Source organism: Lates calcarifer, linkage group LG5, assembly GCF_001640805.2.
Source record: "Lates calcarifer isolate ASB-BC8 linkage group LG5, TLL_Latcal_v3, whole genome shotgun sequence".
In the NCBI taxonomy this organism is placed as follows: domain Eukaryota; kingdom Metazoa; phylum Chordata; class Actinopteri; family Centropomidae; genus Lates; species Lates calcarifer.
Window position 1 is genome coordinate 11,154,298 of NC_066837.1, and position 15,340 is coordinate 11,169,637.

General features: G+C 43.5%; 1 protein-coding gene across 2 annotated transcripts; it reads right to left on the reverse strand.

Annotated features, from left to right (window-relative positions):
* Positions 1-107: 107 nt before the first annotated feature.
* si:ch211-89o9.6 (fez family zinc finger protein erm) lies at positions 108-15,277 on the reverse strand. 2 transcript variants are annotated; one of them, XM_051070568.1, is made up of 8 exons: positions 14,394-15,277; positions 12,483-12,586; positions 12,238-12,355; positions 11,627-11,790; positions 5,843-5,936; positions 5,413-5,528; positions 2,501-2,861; positions 108-1,524 (listed from the first exon to the last, which is right to left on the reverse strand). In XM_051070568.1, exons 1-8 carry the CDS (start codon positions 14,683-14,685, stop codon positions 935-937), a joined length of 1,839 nt encoding a protein of 612 aa, XP_050926525.1. In that variant the 5' UTR covers positions 14,686-15,277; the 3' UTR covers positions 108-934. The 2 variants fall into 2 exon arrangements, 1 of the variants encoding a protein (XP_050926525.1); XR_007813233.1 differs by lacking the exon at positions 108-1,524 and having other exon boundaries at positions 2,712-2,861; positions 4,713-5,528.
* Positions 15,278-15,340: the final 63 nt, after the last annotated feature.

Genomic DNA, 15,340 nt, shown 5'->3' on the forward strand with positions numbered 1-15,340 from the left:
CTGGTGAGGGGTCACTGAATAGTTCGTGAAACATGCTTTATATACTATTACCTTTGCAGTGTTTCCTTTAATTTGTCACGTACAGTGTAGACTGACCTAGATTAAGATGATTGTGTAATTAAATGTTTATTTTACATATTAACGAAACATAAGGAGTGAGTTGAGGCGTTCACAACACAAAGTCGTTTCAACCAGTGGTTCCTCAAACCTGGGCGCTGAAAGGTTCACGGTGTGGTGGACATACACAGATTATAGATAACAAATATCATCCTGAAGTAACACCTTGAAGACATCACTGTCATTTACTGACTCTACAGTCTACTGCAGTATTTTGGTATTTATTTGTGGATTTTAGGTTAGGATTAGTTTTGAAAGCACAGGGAAAGGTCTGACAAGATGCCCTTTCATTTCCAGGTCAAATTGGACAGGCTGACACAGCGCTCAGGACAAATACAGTGGCATAATTCATCTTAACTGCTCACATCACTGCAACAAAATGAACTCTTAACTGTGGAGTTCAACTGGGAACTGTGTTACTGATTCCCCACAATATTTCTATCCACACCCGAGAACTAGTCAGAGGAAGACCAGTCAACTTTTAGCCCAAAACCAACACATTCAAAGCTCCAAAACAACATGTCCTGCTTTGGTAAATGGGCAGTGGTAATGTTTAGTGAAAAGCACTGGTTTGGTCCTTAAACTGAAAGCTAACAGGGATACAGAGTTTCAGAGACACTTAACATCAGGACAGAGGGAATATATTGCTGCTGTATCACTGTTAAAAACTGAAGGAAAGGCCAGGTGTTTGTCTGTGTGTGTGGATGAAATACTACTGACATTAACAGTCCTGTTGGCTGTGCAAGATCATCCCAGTCCTAACCCCCCTCTGGCCTGTTGTCCGCAGCCTGTGGCGGACTGCTGGTGTGTCCTCAGGTTACAGATCCAGGCGAACCTCTTCCCACACTGGCTCACAGCTGAAGGGTTTCTCTCCGGTGTGAACTCTCTGATGCTTCTTCAGGTTCCCAGCCTCGGAGAAGTGTTTCCCGCAGGTGTCGCAGCGGAAAGGTTTCTCCCCTGTGTGGACTCGCTCGTGGGCCTCCAGATTGGACAGACCGGAGAAGGCCTTGCCGCAGGCTCGGCACACGTAGCTTTTCCTGCGCCGATCGCCGGGCGCAGAGATGGCAGCCTGACTTTTGTTGAGGTGAGACGAAAGGCTGGCTCGATGCTGGGCAGCGATGGCGGCCTGAACGCTGGCCAACACTGCTGTGGAGCCCCTGGCAGGTAAAGCTGGCTGCGGAGCCAGGGTGGAGCTCATGGTCCTGCAGGTTGAGCTGATACCAGACACACTTGTTTTATCAGCACTGTTAGTGGAGGATGGTGCGCTCTGCTTCTCAGAGTTCCTGCTGCTGCTCTGAGGCTGCAGCAGCTGAGACTGAGCGCTTCTCATCATGGCTGGTGTTCTGCTCCATGGACGCTGGACCTGCATGCTCAGAGGTATGGACACAGACGTCCCTGCTGACAGAGCTAGGAGCAGAAAAAACATGGAGTCATCACACCATCCTCTCTGAATGAACTCATCCTCATCCTCTCTGATCTGATCCAGCATCTGATCCACAGAGACCCCACCCTGTAACCCACAGGACCAAAGAATCCACTACCTGTCCTGTGGTGTCCTGGTCCAGACACCACAGGACAGAGAGAGATCCGATTTCTTAGATTTCTGCTCTGCTAAACTTCCAGGTCCACCTTAAATCTTCACATGTAGAGTTTCAACACAGTTAATATGTTCTTATAGTCTGTGTTGTCTGCTCACTCCAAAACTAACAGTGATTTTGCTCTGACCTGTTTGAAAGCTCGTCCACTACAGAACTGAGCAGCAGTTTAACACTGAAACACTCAGGAGACTTTTCTAAAGATCTAATTTGGGTGTAAAACTGACAGCTTTGTGCAATCAGGAGCCAAAACAGAGACAAATACATTTTCAAGTTCAGCCACCCCAGTGATGGATGTGTTCTGAGGAAGCACTCGTCTAATCAAAGGCCATCAGAAATACCAATACCTTGCCAAGGACAAATATTGACCCTACTGTTCAATGGCAGGAGGTTAACACTGAGAACAACTTTTAGCTGAGGTCTTTTCCTAAATAGACATATTTCAGACACGAGTGATGGCCCCTAAAGCTGGAGAGGTCACCAATAATATGGTACTGGAAGTGGACACTTTGTCCATTTCACATTCACTTTCATTCCAAATTAAAGTTCAGTGATCGGCTGCTAGAGCAGTTAGAGGCGTCAAATTCAGTACACGTTCCATGCGTGGCCCTGAATGCACCACAAAAATGTGGAAGCTCTGGTTGCTCTAGAAAGAAGTTATTCACAAGAATTAAAAGGGTCAATTTTCATACAGCTACAGATGAGGCACCTGATTTTTTAAATCTTTCTGTTACAGCACTCACCAGTGTCTGACAAGCCTGTAAACAGTAACAAAGACGATGTGTTACCTTGTGACACCGATGGCTGGATGTGAACTGCAGAGGACAAACTCTGCCCTCCACTCATCCTCACTGCTGAGGAAACTGATGGTTCAGGATCGACGATGATAACTCCATCCTGGTCACACTCTGAGGGGCCGCCAGGGGCTGATACAGAGTCATTATCTGGGGCCCACCGGGTGAAGAAGGTCTCCAGCTCAAACAGAGAGTATTCAGAGGTGAGAGTGCTGCTGTGACTGGATCTCTGTGGTGGTGGTTGCTGCTGTGCGTTGGGATTGGCTGGTGTGTTGGTGTCCGGTACCCTGAGCTGGACTGCCACTATACTGCTGGAGTCTTCTGATATCATGGGGGTCGACTGAGGGGCTGCAGTCTGGGGAGGAGCGGGGGCAAAAGCAGGAGGTTAAGACAGTGCTCAGTGAACGACTGAAGACAATGTGACATTTTGGGAAATACACTTCCTCACTTTCTTGTGTTTTGGATAATTAAATAGTGATTAGATTAACACTCTCATCGCTGTGTGCTCAGTTCAGACTTGGAGTAGTGTAACTACTTGCTGACGTCAGGAAATAGCTGCACTTCTCCATGAATTTATATGAAATGGGAGAGAGACACAGATGAACAGAGACCAGACGAGACACAGTCCATCATCTGTCACTGTACGTTTTAACAGCATGTGGCGTTCATATGCAACTGAGCTCTTTACTCTTTACTCTAAAAGAGCACTTTAGATTTTTGTACCAATTAAACATGATAATTAAACTAGCCTTTTCCTCCTGCTTCCAGTTTTTATGCTAAGCTAAGCTAAGCTAACCATGTTTGTACTGAACCCACAGATATGAGATTTACATTGATCTGAACATCTCACTCTGACAGAGAGCGAAACAGTTCCTGTAATGTGTTCTGCTGTGTTTCAGGTGGAAAACTGCAGCTGATGACAGGACCCAACTGTAAAAACACAACACCCCACAACACTGTCTGTAGTTTCATGCTGAGGTTGGCAGCACAGCAATACAGCAATACATCCCTCAACTCTATCTGCAGTCATACAGACTTGTTATGAATTAGAATGATTTACTGTACGAGATAAAGATTAGACGGAACCTGACCTACAATGATAATATTGTGTCACAATTTTGTATTTTGTATGTATGATTTATAATAAAAACACAAATTCATGTTAATGTTTTTGTAAAAATTTTAATGATTTCCATTGCAAACTATGGACATTGAGCAGGATTTTACAAAATTGTGACACAATAGAAAAAGCTACTGTTACATTTACAGTATATGTTTATGCTACAGTGGCTTGTATTTACAGTCACACTTTTAAATGACACATTTAAAGAAGAGAATTATTGTTGTAGATAAAACAAAAGAGAAATACTGTATATATATATATATATATATATATATATACTGTAATATATATATATATATATATATATATATATATACACACACACACATCAGAGGGGCTGTATTATTAAGAGTAAACTGCATTTCCACTGGAAGAACAGGATTAAAATATTAAAAACACTGCAGAAAGACCTTCATCTACTTTCCCATGTTTTATATCTGATCATATACAACAACAGGTCATGTCATACTCACCACTCTGCTGCTCTGGCTTTCTCTTTCCAATATAAATACTCTTTTATTTACTAATTATCTCCATACTGCCAATGAAACCCACCTTTTCCTGCAAAGACGTTTCACATTAAAAGCCTACAGGTGGTGCATACTGCTGGTAGGCTTTTAATGTGAAACGTGTCCAAGAAATACTGATTTTCTTTGACTGACCCGAAAAAAAAAGAAAAAAAAAACAGCCAAGTGATATCACTCATACTCACCACAACACAAACTCTGTCCACAGGTCTACTTTGCCATTTTTTTGTTCAGTATTAAGCTTCTGTCAGTGAAACTTCCACTTCCTGCACATATTTCTCACATTTAAAGTGTCTCTGAATCCCTCCTGTTCTTGGTATCTTTCAATATGAAATGTGCAGGAAGCTTGACAGTGTTTAAAAGAGTGTTTAGAGGAAACCAGAGGGTGGTGAGCATGACACGACTGTTGAATTAGCGCTGTGGAAACGGACATTACACTGAATTTACCATGTGGGCTTTCAAACTGTAAAGTTTCGATTGCCTGGGATGAGAAGATTAATTTCCTGTAGCATGTTTTGGCTCTGATATACTGAGCTACATGTGGTCATTATCTTACTGATGTCTGTAAATTTCATGAGTATTCAGGCATGCTTTGTTCTGCATCTCAGATGTCCCCTCCTGCATGTCTACGTCTGTGGGTGGTGTCTCTTCTGGTGTTTTTTCAGGTTGCTGGGGTCAGAGAACCTCTCAGGGCAGAGCGAGCACTGGTACGGTCTCTCCCCGGTGTGGATGTTCCTGTGGATCTTCAGGTTCCAGAACTGGGAGAACTTTTTGCCGCAGATGCTGCAGCCATACGGCCTCTCTCCAGTGTGAGTCCTCAGATGAGATTCTAAATTTGCTGGTGAGCTGAACCCTTTCCCACAGAATCTACATATGCATACCCTCTTCCTGGGAGTTTTTTGCTGTGTATCAGCGCTGCCATAAGTGTCCTGACCCTTACTTGGACCTGGGTCCAGGAACGGTTGGGACCCCTGAACAGACAGCTGACCCCCCTGTGTGTGACCTGAAACCTGAACGGGGCTAGACTCCTCGGACAGGTCGATAACGGGATGCTGCCGCTCAAAGGTCACAGAGGTGTGGAAGCCTCTGGAGTTTTCAGCAGCCAATCCCCTCCCAGAGCTGACAGGCTCTGCTCCAATGAGTATGCTGGGCAGGTAAGTTAGGGGGGCACAGTGTGGGGAAGGCCCCGGGAGGCTGCTATCATGACAATAACTACCCCCACCGTTAGTCCACAGTGAAGAACAGCCATAGCTGACCTCTGAGAAGCCCCCCCCAGACTCCTGCAGGTCAGACAGCTGACTGGTGGAAGCCTGTGTGGTTTCATCAAATGGTAGCACTCCTCTGTAGTCGTCTGTACTCGACTCCACCAACCCTGGATACAAAGACAAAGACATTCAGTGACTTCTCTGTCAGACTCAGTGTCTACAGCTCAGGATACTGTGCATCTGGCCTATTGGATGAATGTTTGGACTGATGGGACAGATGTTTTGGGACCATTTTGTTGGTTTCAGGTTCATGTTTTTTGTGGTTGTATTTATACATGCAGTGTCTGGGCCTATTCACTGCTGCTTATCGGGGTGTCCTAGTTTCACCCACTCCTATGATTTTACTGATTGGACGATTGGAAGATCCACAGCTCCCACAGGGTGGTGTCGGCTGTACCTCATGGTGGATGTGTCCACTCACCCTCCTGGATACTGAGGCCTGTGTGGTTCTGAGTTCCTGTTATTGGCTCCATCTCCTCCACCTTCACCAACACCACATCTGGCTCCTCTTCTTTCTGCACACACAAAGAAGAGAGGAAATGTGTGATGTTAGTGCACCGCAGACACACAACTTCACATAGTACATAGCGTACACAGTCTGAGCGGCACTGAATAGAAGCAGCTTCAGTCAAAATGTGACAGAGACAACACAAGGTTTCAGTCTTCTATTGACAGCCCAGTCTCTCTATATTTTGCTTTAGTTAACCGCCACCAATAAAAGAATGTTTGATTTTGTTTTACTATAGATTCAATTCACCCACGTTCAGAGCGAGAGACACTGACTGAGGGAGAGAGAGAGAGATCTGTAATGGCATGATTGAGATGTGGCTGAACAGTCAAGTCTGAGCAAAAGCATCGTAGCATCTAAGGCTGGTGATACTTTATATTCATCTTACCATCAATGAATCCCATGTACAACTCCAACTTGACTTATTCAGTATCTCACACTCTACGAAACTACGTAGCTCCTCTTTGGCGGAGCGCAGTGCGGAGCTGACTGGTTTCTCCTCCACTGACAGTAACATTCGGTCTGTGTTTTCTGCTGCCTGTGCTTCAGCTCCACCCGACAAAACAGTAATTTTCCAGAACACACTGAGTATCAGTCTGTTTTTCACCACCCTGTTAGATGGGGACAGAGTCAATATTCAGGGGATGTTAGATAGTGAGTTTATGCTTGACTCTTTGTATGCAGATTTGGTACCTCAGCTAAAGGGGTTGAAGTGATGAGTGGGGACTGGGCATGATGGAAAGCAGTTAGAGCCAGTGAGGATTTGTGAGATGAAACTCAAGAGTGTTTCATTCTGACTGCCTTGTCCCAGTTTTGATTGCTGATAGGTGGATGAATTAGTTGCAGGCACAAATCAGTTTAATCCAATCGTCAAGACGTTCAAAACTAATGAGGCGTATTGGCATAGGAAGAAGTGACTGAGTTTGCTCAGTTTTTGGCCAATCTGGAAAGATTCCAGACAGGGACAACAAGACTAAAAAAAAAAAGTAGTGGAGCTATTGAGCTGGAGATTATGAGCGAGCATGTTGTGTAGAGCTGCCACTCCGTCACACTGTGTGCTCCAAAACATACTAGTTGGCAGTGTAATGGCCTGTTTTGGCGAGATGGATGAGCCCAGCTGCATCCAAAATCACTGTGAAGAGAAATGCAGAAGTGGCCAATGTTTCTCTTTGCACTGCACTGGTGGTGGTTTTGAGGATGATACTGAGCAGAGAGTTTGTCAAAAACGTAGGGAAGGTCAACAGAGGGAGCTACAGCAGCAGTTCGACAACAGAGTTCTGTGTTGTAGGCTGAGGATCTGAGACTTCAGGAGTTGTCAGTGAATGGACTGTGACATACCTGGAAAGAGCAACTAACTCATTTGATTGTGATTGTGTCTTTTGCCTCATAAGGCAGATGTTTAGGCAGCGCTGCGAGGCAGTGCCTTTGTTGGACCTGATCTCAGGCTACTACAATCTGCCCCTCCATGAAGACAGTGCGAAGTGCATCACCTTTTCAGCTACATGACTACAATCACAGGTCTTTGCAACAATATGGATAGACTCAAACTAGTTCTGAAGCTCTTGCAAGAGCATAATCTGCAGCTCTCTCCAGCTAAGTGTAAGTTCCTGCAGAGTGTGAAGTTTTTGGGGCATTTTGTTCCGCAGGATGAGATGGACACTAATCCTGATAAATTGTGGGCTGAGAGAGTGATGAGATAAGATTCACCTGTTCCTTAGCATGGTAGTTTATTACCAACATTTCACTGAGAACTTTTGTGTGATTGCTCTGCTGTTCCTTCATCTTATCTCAGAGAGTAAGACTCATGGTAAAAGTGTGTTGTGGAGGAACAAGCTGTGCTTGGGGCTGTGTAAGCATTAATAAAAATCTGTGACGAGCTGAAGCAGGCTTGTCACCAAAACAGAAAAAAAACATTGGAGACCTGAGGGTTCAGAGCATTGACGATGAGTTTTTATCATAGGTTATTTTTACACACCTCTATCTCAGTAGGTACAACTTTGGCAACATCTAATATGAACAACCACTACTGTAACATTATGAGACAAAATAAGTGAAAGCGTAATAGGTTCCCTTTAAATGATACAGAGGTAAGCGGCAAACTGCCAAAGGCAAAAGTAAACACAGGACAGTCTGTTGCAGTGGTTACATACCAATATGTCAGGCAGGAAATCAGATTTTGTCATAACTTCAAGACGATAAAGAATGAATCCATGAAGGCAACATGAAAACTCTGTGCGCAAACATTCACCTATCATTCATCCACCTTAAACATGGCTCGTAATTTGTGTGTGCCCTTGTATAGTTTATTTTTTAATGGCTCCTTATTGCAGTTCAGTATTTCTCTGTAATGTAGCACAGTGTTACCAACATTCTCTCTCACTCGTAGAGCTCAAACCATTTTCTGCTGATAACCAAAAATATATATTTAAATAATGAAATTAATCATAAACGTGCAACACCTAGTTGACTAAAGGCTTGAACTACTGACTACCAGAAGTCTTTGGTTGGAGGCAGCCCAAGAAGAAACTTACACGTGTAGGAACTTCTAACAGTTATAACAGTGTTGGAATGACCTTAACAAACAGTGTTTCATTTCCATTGCAGAAAGAAAGAAAGCCAGTGGGTTCAGTTGCTGGATGGAGTCAAAAATTAAGATTAGATTTAGGATTTAATATTCCATGATTCCTTTTTTTGTTTAGTCTTTATTATTTATTTTATTCTATGTTTGAATTTCAGAGTACACTGAGACATAACACCATGTACATTTTAGTAATAACTAGAAAACTGAGGTGTTCTAAAACTTTTGACCAGAATTGCATGTGTGTGAGCCATTTTTAAAGATTTACATCTTCAGTAGGAACCAATGGGCTTATAACTGAGCACCACAGACAGTGGGGAAGTCAGACAGTGCGTAAAGACGAACCAACACAGTGACGGTTCGGCTCTGCACGTGGGATTTGTCGACAGTAACAAGGTAGTGTCTTGAGGTAGTGTTAATTTCGATGAAAAGTGACGAAAAAACCAAAATGAGACCAACACTGAATAAAAAATAACCACTGAAAATAAGTGCTATGACAAAATGTACTACATTTTTGGTCAACGAACAACTAAATGTGAGAAACCAATGACCTGATGATTTAATGCAAAGCCTTACTCAACAACCTGCATGCATCTGCAGAACCATACACTGTAGCTCCTGAAACACGCTTGAAAGTTATGTCTTTGTCGGTCATGTTATCTGACGTCTCCTGTCATTGGAAGAAACATATTTATGAACTAAATTCATCAAGACGGCCGCAAAACAGCTGAAATAAACTACAAAAACATGCAGGCAGCCCACCAACATTTATAAAGAGATAAGGTGATCAAGTCCATTTTAGTTTCAGTCAGTCACGACAGGAAACATAACTCTAACACAAGCTCAACACCATCTGACTGGGGAACCAGACTTTGACACAACACTGGCTAAATATATCCAGCTGCATCCGTGGTGTAGTGCACAGCACAGGAACTGAACTGCAACATTTTAAAACTACATTCCAGTCTTGTCTTCTTTCATTAATGTTATTGCATGTAGATACAGTCACAGTTAGTGTTCAATGACATCAGTACCGTCTTGTCATCATCTTATCTTATAAAAAAGGTTGTTGACAAACATATTTTGTCATTGTTAGTGTTGAAATTAACGCTAGTTGCTATCAAAAGAATTAGAAGATTAATGTCATCGGTAACAATCTAAATCTCCCTCTAGGCGTTCGCTAAAGAAATATCCTATTGCTGAAGTTATCTGACGATCCCTCCTCTCAAACTAAACCCAGACAGTGAACAAGTGTGTGAATGTAGCTTCTGAATGATGCACTGCTCTGCAGTAAACAGCACAGGCCGCTGTAGTAAAGCTAGGTAGGAGGAACAATTATGGTGCGTTCCAGCTGTTCTGGGAAGTCTGAATTTCTGAAGTCCAATTCGTAAGTTTCAACTGGAACACCCCGAGGTCAGAGGCAACCCCACCACCCCCGACATAAGAATTCAAGATGGCTGCTACTCGCATCAATAGCAGTGAACACTGATTATTTTACTGTTTGTAGCAGTTCTGTCTTATTAGTTTCACATTAAGTCAGTCATACATATAATACTGTTCAGTTTTTATCTGTGGACGTGTTGCTACGCTGTAGAGCACAGTTATCAACTGGTATTGCCCACAATGGCTAGCCCGAGTTACATTTGAATCGGTTCACGTTTGTGGTTTAACTGCACGTTTTTTTCCTCAATCAGTTAAATTTGAACAGCTTTTTAAGGACGTTCTAAAGTGAATTAAAATTAACTTCTGACCTCTGATGTAAACATAACACACCATTACACCATATTAGACTGGATTACAAAGAGCAGTTCTGTTCAAACAAAGTGGGGAAATGCTGATGAAATTCACTGAGGTGAGCCAGTCCGTGCATCACTGCAGAGCAGAGTAACATGGACACTTAACGACAGACACCTGTAACCACGGTAAGATGACAATAGCTGTGGCCTTAAAATGCACTGAAGACGTAAGGAGTAAAAATGTCTGACGAATGTTCGACATACACGTCAATGACGAAAACGACATGAAAATGTCTGTGTTGTTTGTTTTTGATGACTAAAACTAATGAAACCAAGAGTCAAAATTAAAGCCGAGTATACACAAGCAGAAAAGCTCCTCTTGCCACATCTCTCCGCCTTTTAGAAGTTTAACGTGCTCTCAAAACGTAAGGCTCCAGCTATGTGTGGTATTATCCATGCAGGTGAACAGCAAACAGGTAAATTAAACAACACATTTCAGGTCCATACTCTAAAAATATGTATCCCCACTTTCCAGTTTGGAACCTTGATTTGATCAGAACAGTTTTTTTAAGAGGACTGGAGCTGGATTTGGGTTGAGAGACTAGAGGCAGAAATACTACAGTCCTAATTCATCAGATTTTTACTTCTCTCTGACACCAAAGACACATTTAAAACAAATGTCTTTTTCTCCTGCCAACGCTAAGTCTCTGCTGGATTATTACATCTACAGTGGATCTCAGGTCACTGTTCCCAGGTCTCCTCTTCAGCATGAATTTCAGGGTGGCTCTTTTGCTGGTGTGTTTTCAGGTTTCTTATCCAGGCGAATCCTCTGCCACACATCCCACAGCTGTATGGTTTCTCCCCAGTGTGAACTCTCTGGTGTTTCCTCAGGTTCCCAGCCTCAGAGAACATCTTCCCGCATGTGGAGCAGCTGAAAGGTTTCTCCCCCGTGTGGATGCGCTGGTGGATTTCCACCTTCTTCGGCCGGTTAAAAGCTTTGCCGCAATAGCTGCAGACGAACAGTCTTTCCTTGCCGGTTCGATGGTGTGCGTTGCTGCTGTCACAGAAGGGCTGGGACAGCAGGAAACCAGGGCCGTAACGAGCCCAACCGTTAATACTGGATGAGGTTGATGGGAAATCAGCCGCTGCCATTGAATATGAACAAGACGGCCTCTGTCCTTCCACTTCACCCCCCAAAGGTTCATTGAAAAACTCCTCAACCAATGAGTTAGTACTTTTATTGTTGTCACACAACACGTCAAACTGTGAGTCACTGCTGCCATCATCGACATACTGGTGTGGGTTTACTGTTTCCTGCAGCAAGTCTCTGCCCTCAACAGAGCCACTGAGTTCACACTTAAGGAGAGGAGAGGAGTCACTGACCTCCACTCCTCTGCTGCTGCTGCTGCCGGGACACCTCGTCCTGCTGATCTGGTTCTGAGTCTGAGGCTGGGTCTGGGACTGGGACTGGGACTGGGACTGGATGTCCTGCTGTCCAAGGTTAGGTCTCTGCCCTGCGGCTCCACCAGAGACACACTCCAGCACTCCTTCAGAGAGAGAATGTGAAAACATACAAGTTTAATACTTTGTCTCTTGATAGAGACTCGTCATCTTAGACATTAAATATTCAGCCCTCACGTGGTTCTGCTGATTAATCTGTCAAATTGTTCAATGATTAATCAATATAATGATGATCTCACTTCACAGAAATCCTGTTCTCATTCACTAATTACAGTATCTACTGTCACCTCTGCCATTTCATCAATCACCATTAAGGTACCATCCATGAAACTCAACACCTGAAGATGTTTCACAATAAAAGCCTCCTGAATGTCTTTCTGTTATTTGTTTGTAGTCTCCCAAAAACAAACAAAACCTGTTTTCATAGTCCAAGTAGAACTCACCATCACCACCACTACTAAACTGACAGTGTGCACAATAAAACGAGTACTGCTGTTAATAATAAAGGATGTAAATGCGTTGGCCCTGCTCACCATCATCTCCTATAAGTGGCACGTCTTCCTCTGTTTCTTCAACCCGCGACATGTTTGCCTCCACCTTCTCCTCCTTCACCAACACCGCGTCAGGCTCCACCAGCTCCACACCTGGAGACTGCACAACAAGGCAGGTTTGTCACTGGGTCAGCAAAGACATGTTTCACACTCCTGCTGCTGGCAGAACACACAGCCATCCACTGGTTTCTACTCAAAGTCTAATGTCTCCACAGTGGTGTGCTTACCTTGCTCTGGATGTCTTCAGAGTGGTTTGGCTGGTTGGCTGTGTCCCCTGCAGCCGCTCTGCCAGACCACAGAGGCACATCTATCTGTCGCTCAAACACACCTCCTACAACAAAACAAGTGTGTTTAGAAACACAGACAGTGGACATGGTCAGCGCTGACAGTGGAAAAGACTGGAAACAGTGATGAGAAAACACAAGTATCAGTAAACTGTGGGCAATATGTCATTACTGTATAGTGGACAGCAAACACAACTCTACATGAATGATCACGTTGCTCTGTGTCCACTGGATGTAAAAGGAAACAACAACAACTTTATAAGCTGCTGATACTGTCAGACTCTCTCTATAGGTCCTTTGTTCATACACTAACTGTTCCATCAAAGCCTAAGTCACAAGGACCACAGCAGAAACTAAATACTACTGTCATAGCAAGTGATTTAATCATGTTACTGAAGTTTTGTCAGTTTTGTCAAAATGGAGGCTTTGGGGTAAAATGAATCAGTGATGCTGGGGAAGTCAAAGGTATAACTGACCCTCCAGTGTAAGGTTTAAACAGGCTACACTCAGTCCTTGGAGGATCTAAAGAGACATGTGTCAGAGCAAAGGTCCATTCAGTCTGTGGCCACAGGTTGGACAGAATGACCAATAAAACAGGTAAAGGAGCAGTTCATAGCACAGGTAGGAGCAGTACAGGAGCAGGAAAGCTCATCAGATTTTGATGATACATGGAGTTGAACTTTCCACCACATCGAGACATTTTCAGACCAGTTTCATGGACTTATTTGTACGATGCATGTGAAATAGCAGCCAAGAACTGACGTCATGCTGTTGTGACATGTGACATGTGATTCCTGGACTTCAGTCAGAGAGGAGTCTTATTCAACAATAACAGCACATTACATCAGCAAGGACCAGCAGATTAGTTCACGTGCTGCCAAAGAGAGCAGTTTAAGAGTGTCATACAAGTGTTCATCTGGCAGAGCTACTGCTGCATGTACATCATGAAAATCTCTTTTCCTAGAGCAGGAAGCAGCTGCTAGAAGCTGAAGCCAGACTGCCGAGGTATTAGTTTTGTTTTTGAGGATTGAACAATTTCACACACACATATGGGACAGGCTAGACCTACACAATTGATTTATTTTGATTTATAATGTAAAGACATTTACGTGGACTTTGATTTCCAAAGCCCTTTTCTAAACTTTAAAAACAGGGAGTTGATAATTATCTGACTGCTTTTATTCACTGATGAAAAAGAAGCCAGGTGCAGTGATGTAGAAAACTGAGGCATGCAACACATCGTCATGCATTGTGATGTGGAATCAAATCGCTGACAGGATAATTGTAATCAAATCATGAGATCAGTGAAGATGCACAGCACTAATATTTCCTCAATATGCTGGGAACTTACATTTGATTCAGAAAGCAAGACTGGCAGTTCTTTCCCTGAAAGCTGGACCGAACAAAAGAGAGCAGCTGAGAGGCTCAAGTTACCCCATCCCCATGTTTACTTTATAACAACCTGAGAACATGGTCAAGTTGTGCTACAGAAATAACTTCTTCTGAAGAGTCATTGTTCTTAGACCATGATAATCAGCTTTAATTTCCATGGCTGAATAAATACACTTTTATCTTTTTAGTAAAATCACTGTTCATGTGTGTTACCCCTTTCTACCCTTGTATATATGTTAATTATTACGGAGAAGTCTGTCTTAACTGGCATGTCGTAATAATGTGACAATATATTGTTAAACAGTGAGGGACTTTGTAAAAACAAGAGGTTTCTGGACAGAGCGCGTATTTCTGTAATGAGTTCATCCCAAACACGACCTGCTGACAGTTTAATACAGACAGCAGTCTGACACGTGTGTTTGGCTGATAATAACACAGGTATTGTTGTATTTCTGATCTTACTGGTGGACGGAGAGGACTCCCGGTGCCTGTCCCCGGTGGTTATCTGCACCCTCGGCCGGCTGTTGACGGCGCTCTCCCGGAGCCTCCTCTCGGCGTTTCCCCGGGCCATCTTCAGCTCCAGCAGATGCAGCTTCCTCTTCAGGGCTTTGTTCTCTCTCTGACACTGGGACATCTGTAAACTCACCACGGCGTAGTCATCGTCCACCAGCTTACAGATCTCCGCCACCGCGGCGTTAGCCAGGACCTCCATGATGGAGGCCAGCTGGGTCTGGAAGGCCAGGCGGCTGGACATCGCTCCCACAGTCGGTGTCTCTCCGCTGCTCCGTCGGTGAAAATACGTCGTTTGTCGTCCGGGAGGAGGGGATGGAAATGGCGGAGACTGGTCAAACCATCGCAGTGGAAAACAACAACGACGTGTTCAAATGTTGAGCAGGTAAAGATGGCTAAGCTAAGGTAGTTCCTGCTCTGAACACAGGCTCCTCCGACCGCAAACATCTGGCGTCATATCCGGTTAAAGCAACAGAATGTTTTCATCAAATCTTCCTGTTTCCGGTCAACTTATCCCCTTGTAAAGACTCCTGGCCTGATTTAGTTTTATCAATAGCCATGGGCCAGTATGAGATTCTGACGGTATGATAACCTCAAGCAAAAATATCACAGTTTTACAGATAAAGCTCTAAAATTAGTTGTTGTTTTTTTTTTTGACATGCCTGGTATGAAAAACATTTTCTTTTTATTTTCTGAACATAATTGATTTAATTTTTAAACAAGGGGAGGAAAACAGGATGTGGAGATCCACTGTTTTTAATGACGGCTAAATATTTTGCACCTTTATTTGTAGTATAGATTGGGTTTTGTCACTTTTCATTTCTGCTCAGGTGAATCAGAATAACACGTTGTACTTTCACTTCTCCTCCTGCCATCATATATTTTCCTCAGTTGAACAT

What these genes read in the sequence shown, in the direction of transcription:
- si:ch211-89o9.6 (XM_051070568.1), bottom strand. Translation starts at nt 14,685, where the DNA reads ATGTCCAGCCGCCTGGCCTTCCAGACCCAGCTGGCCTCCATCATGGAG. An exon ending in GGAGTCCTCTCCGTCCACCA is followed by an intron (nt 12,587 to 14,393) that starts GTAAGATCAGAA and finishes GTTTTGTTGTAG; the next exon opens with GAGGTGTGTTTGAGCGACAG. An exon ending in CTGAAGACATCCAGAGCAAG is followed by an intron (nt 12,356 to 12,482) that starts GTAAGCACACCA and finishes CTTGTTGTGCAG; the next exon opens with TCTCCAGGTGTGGAGCTGGT.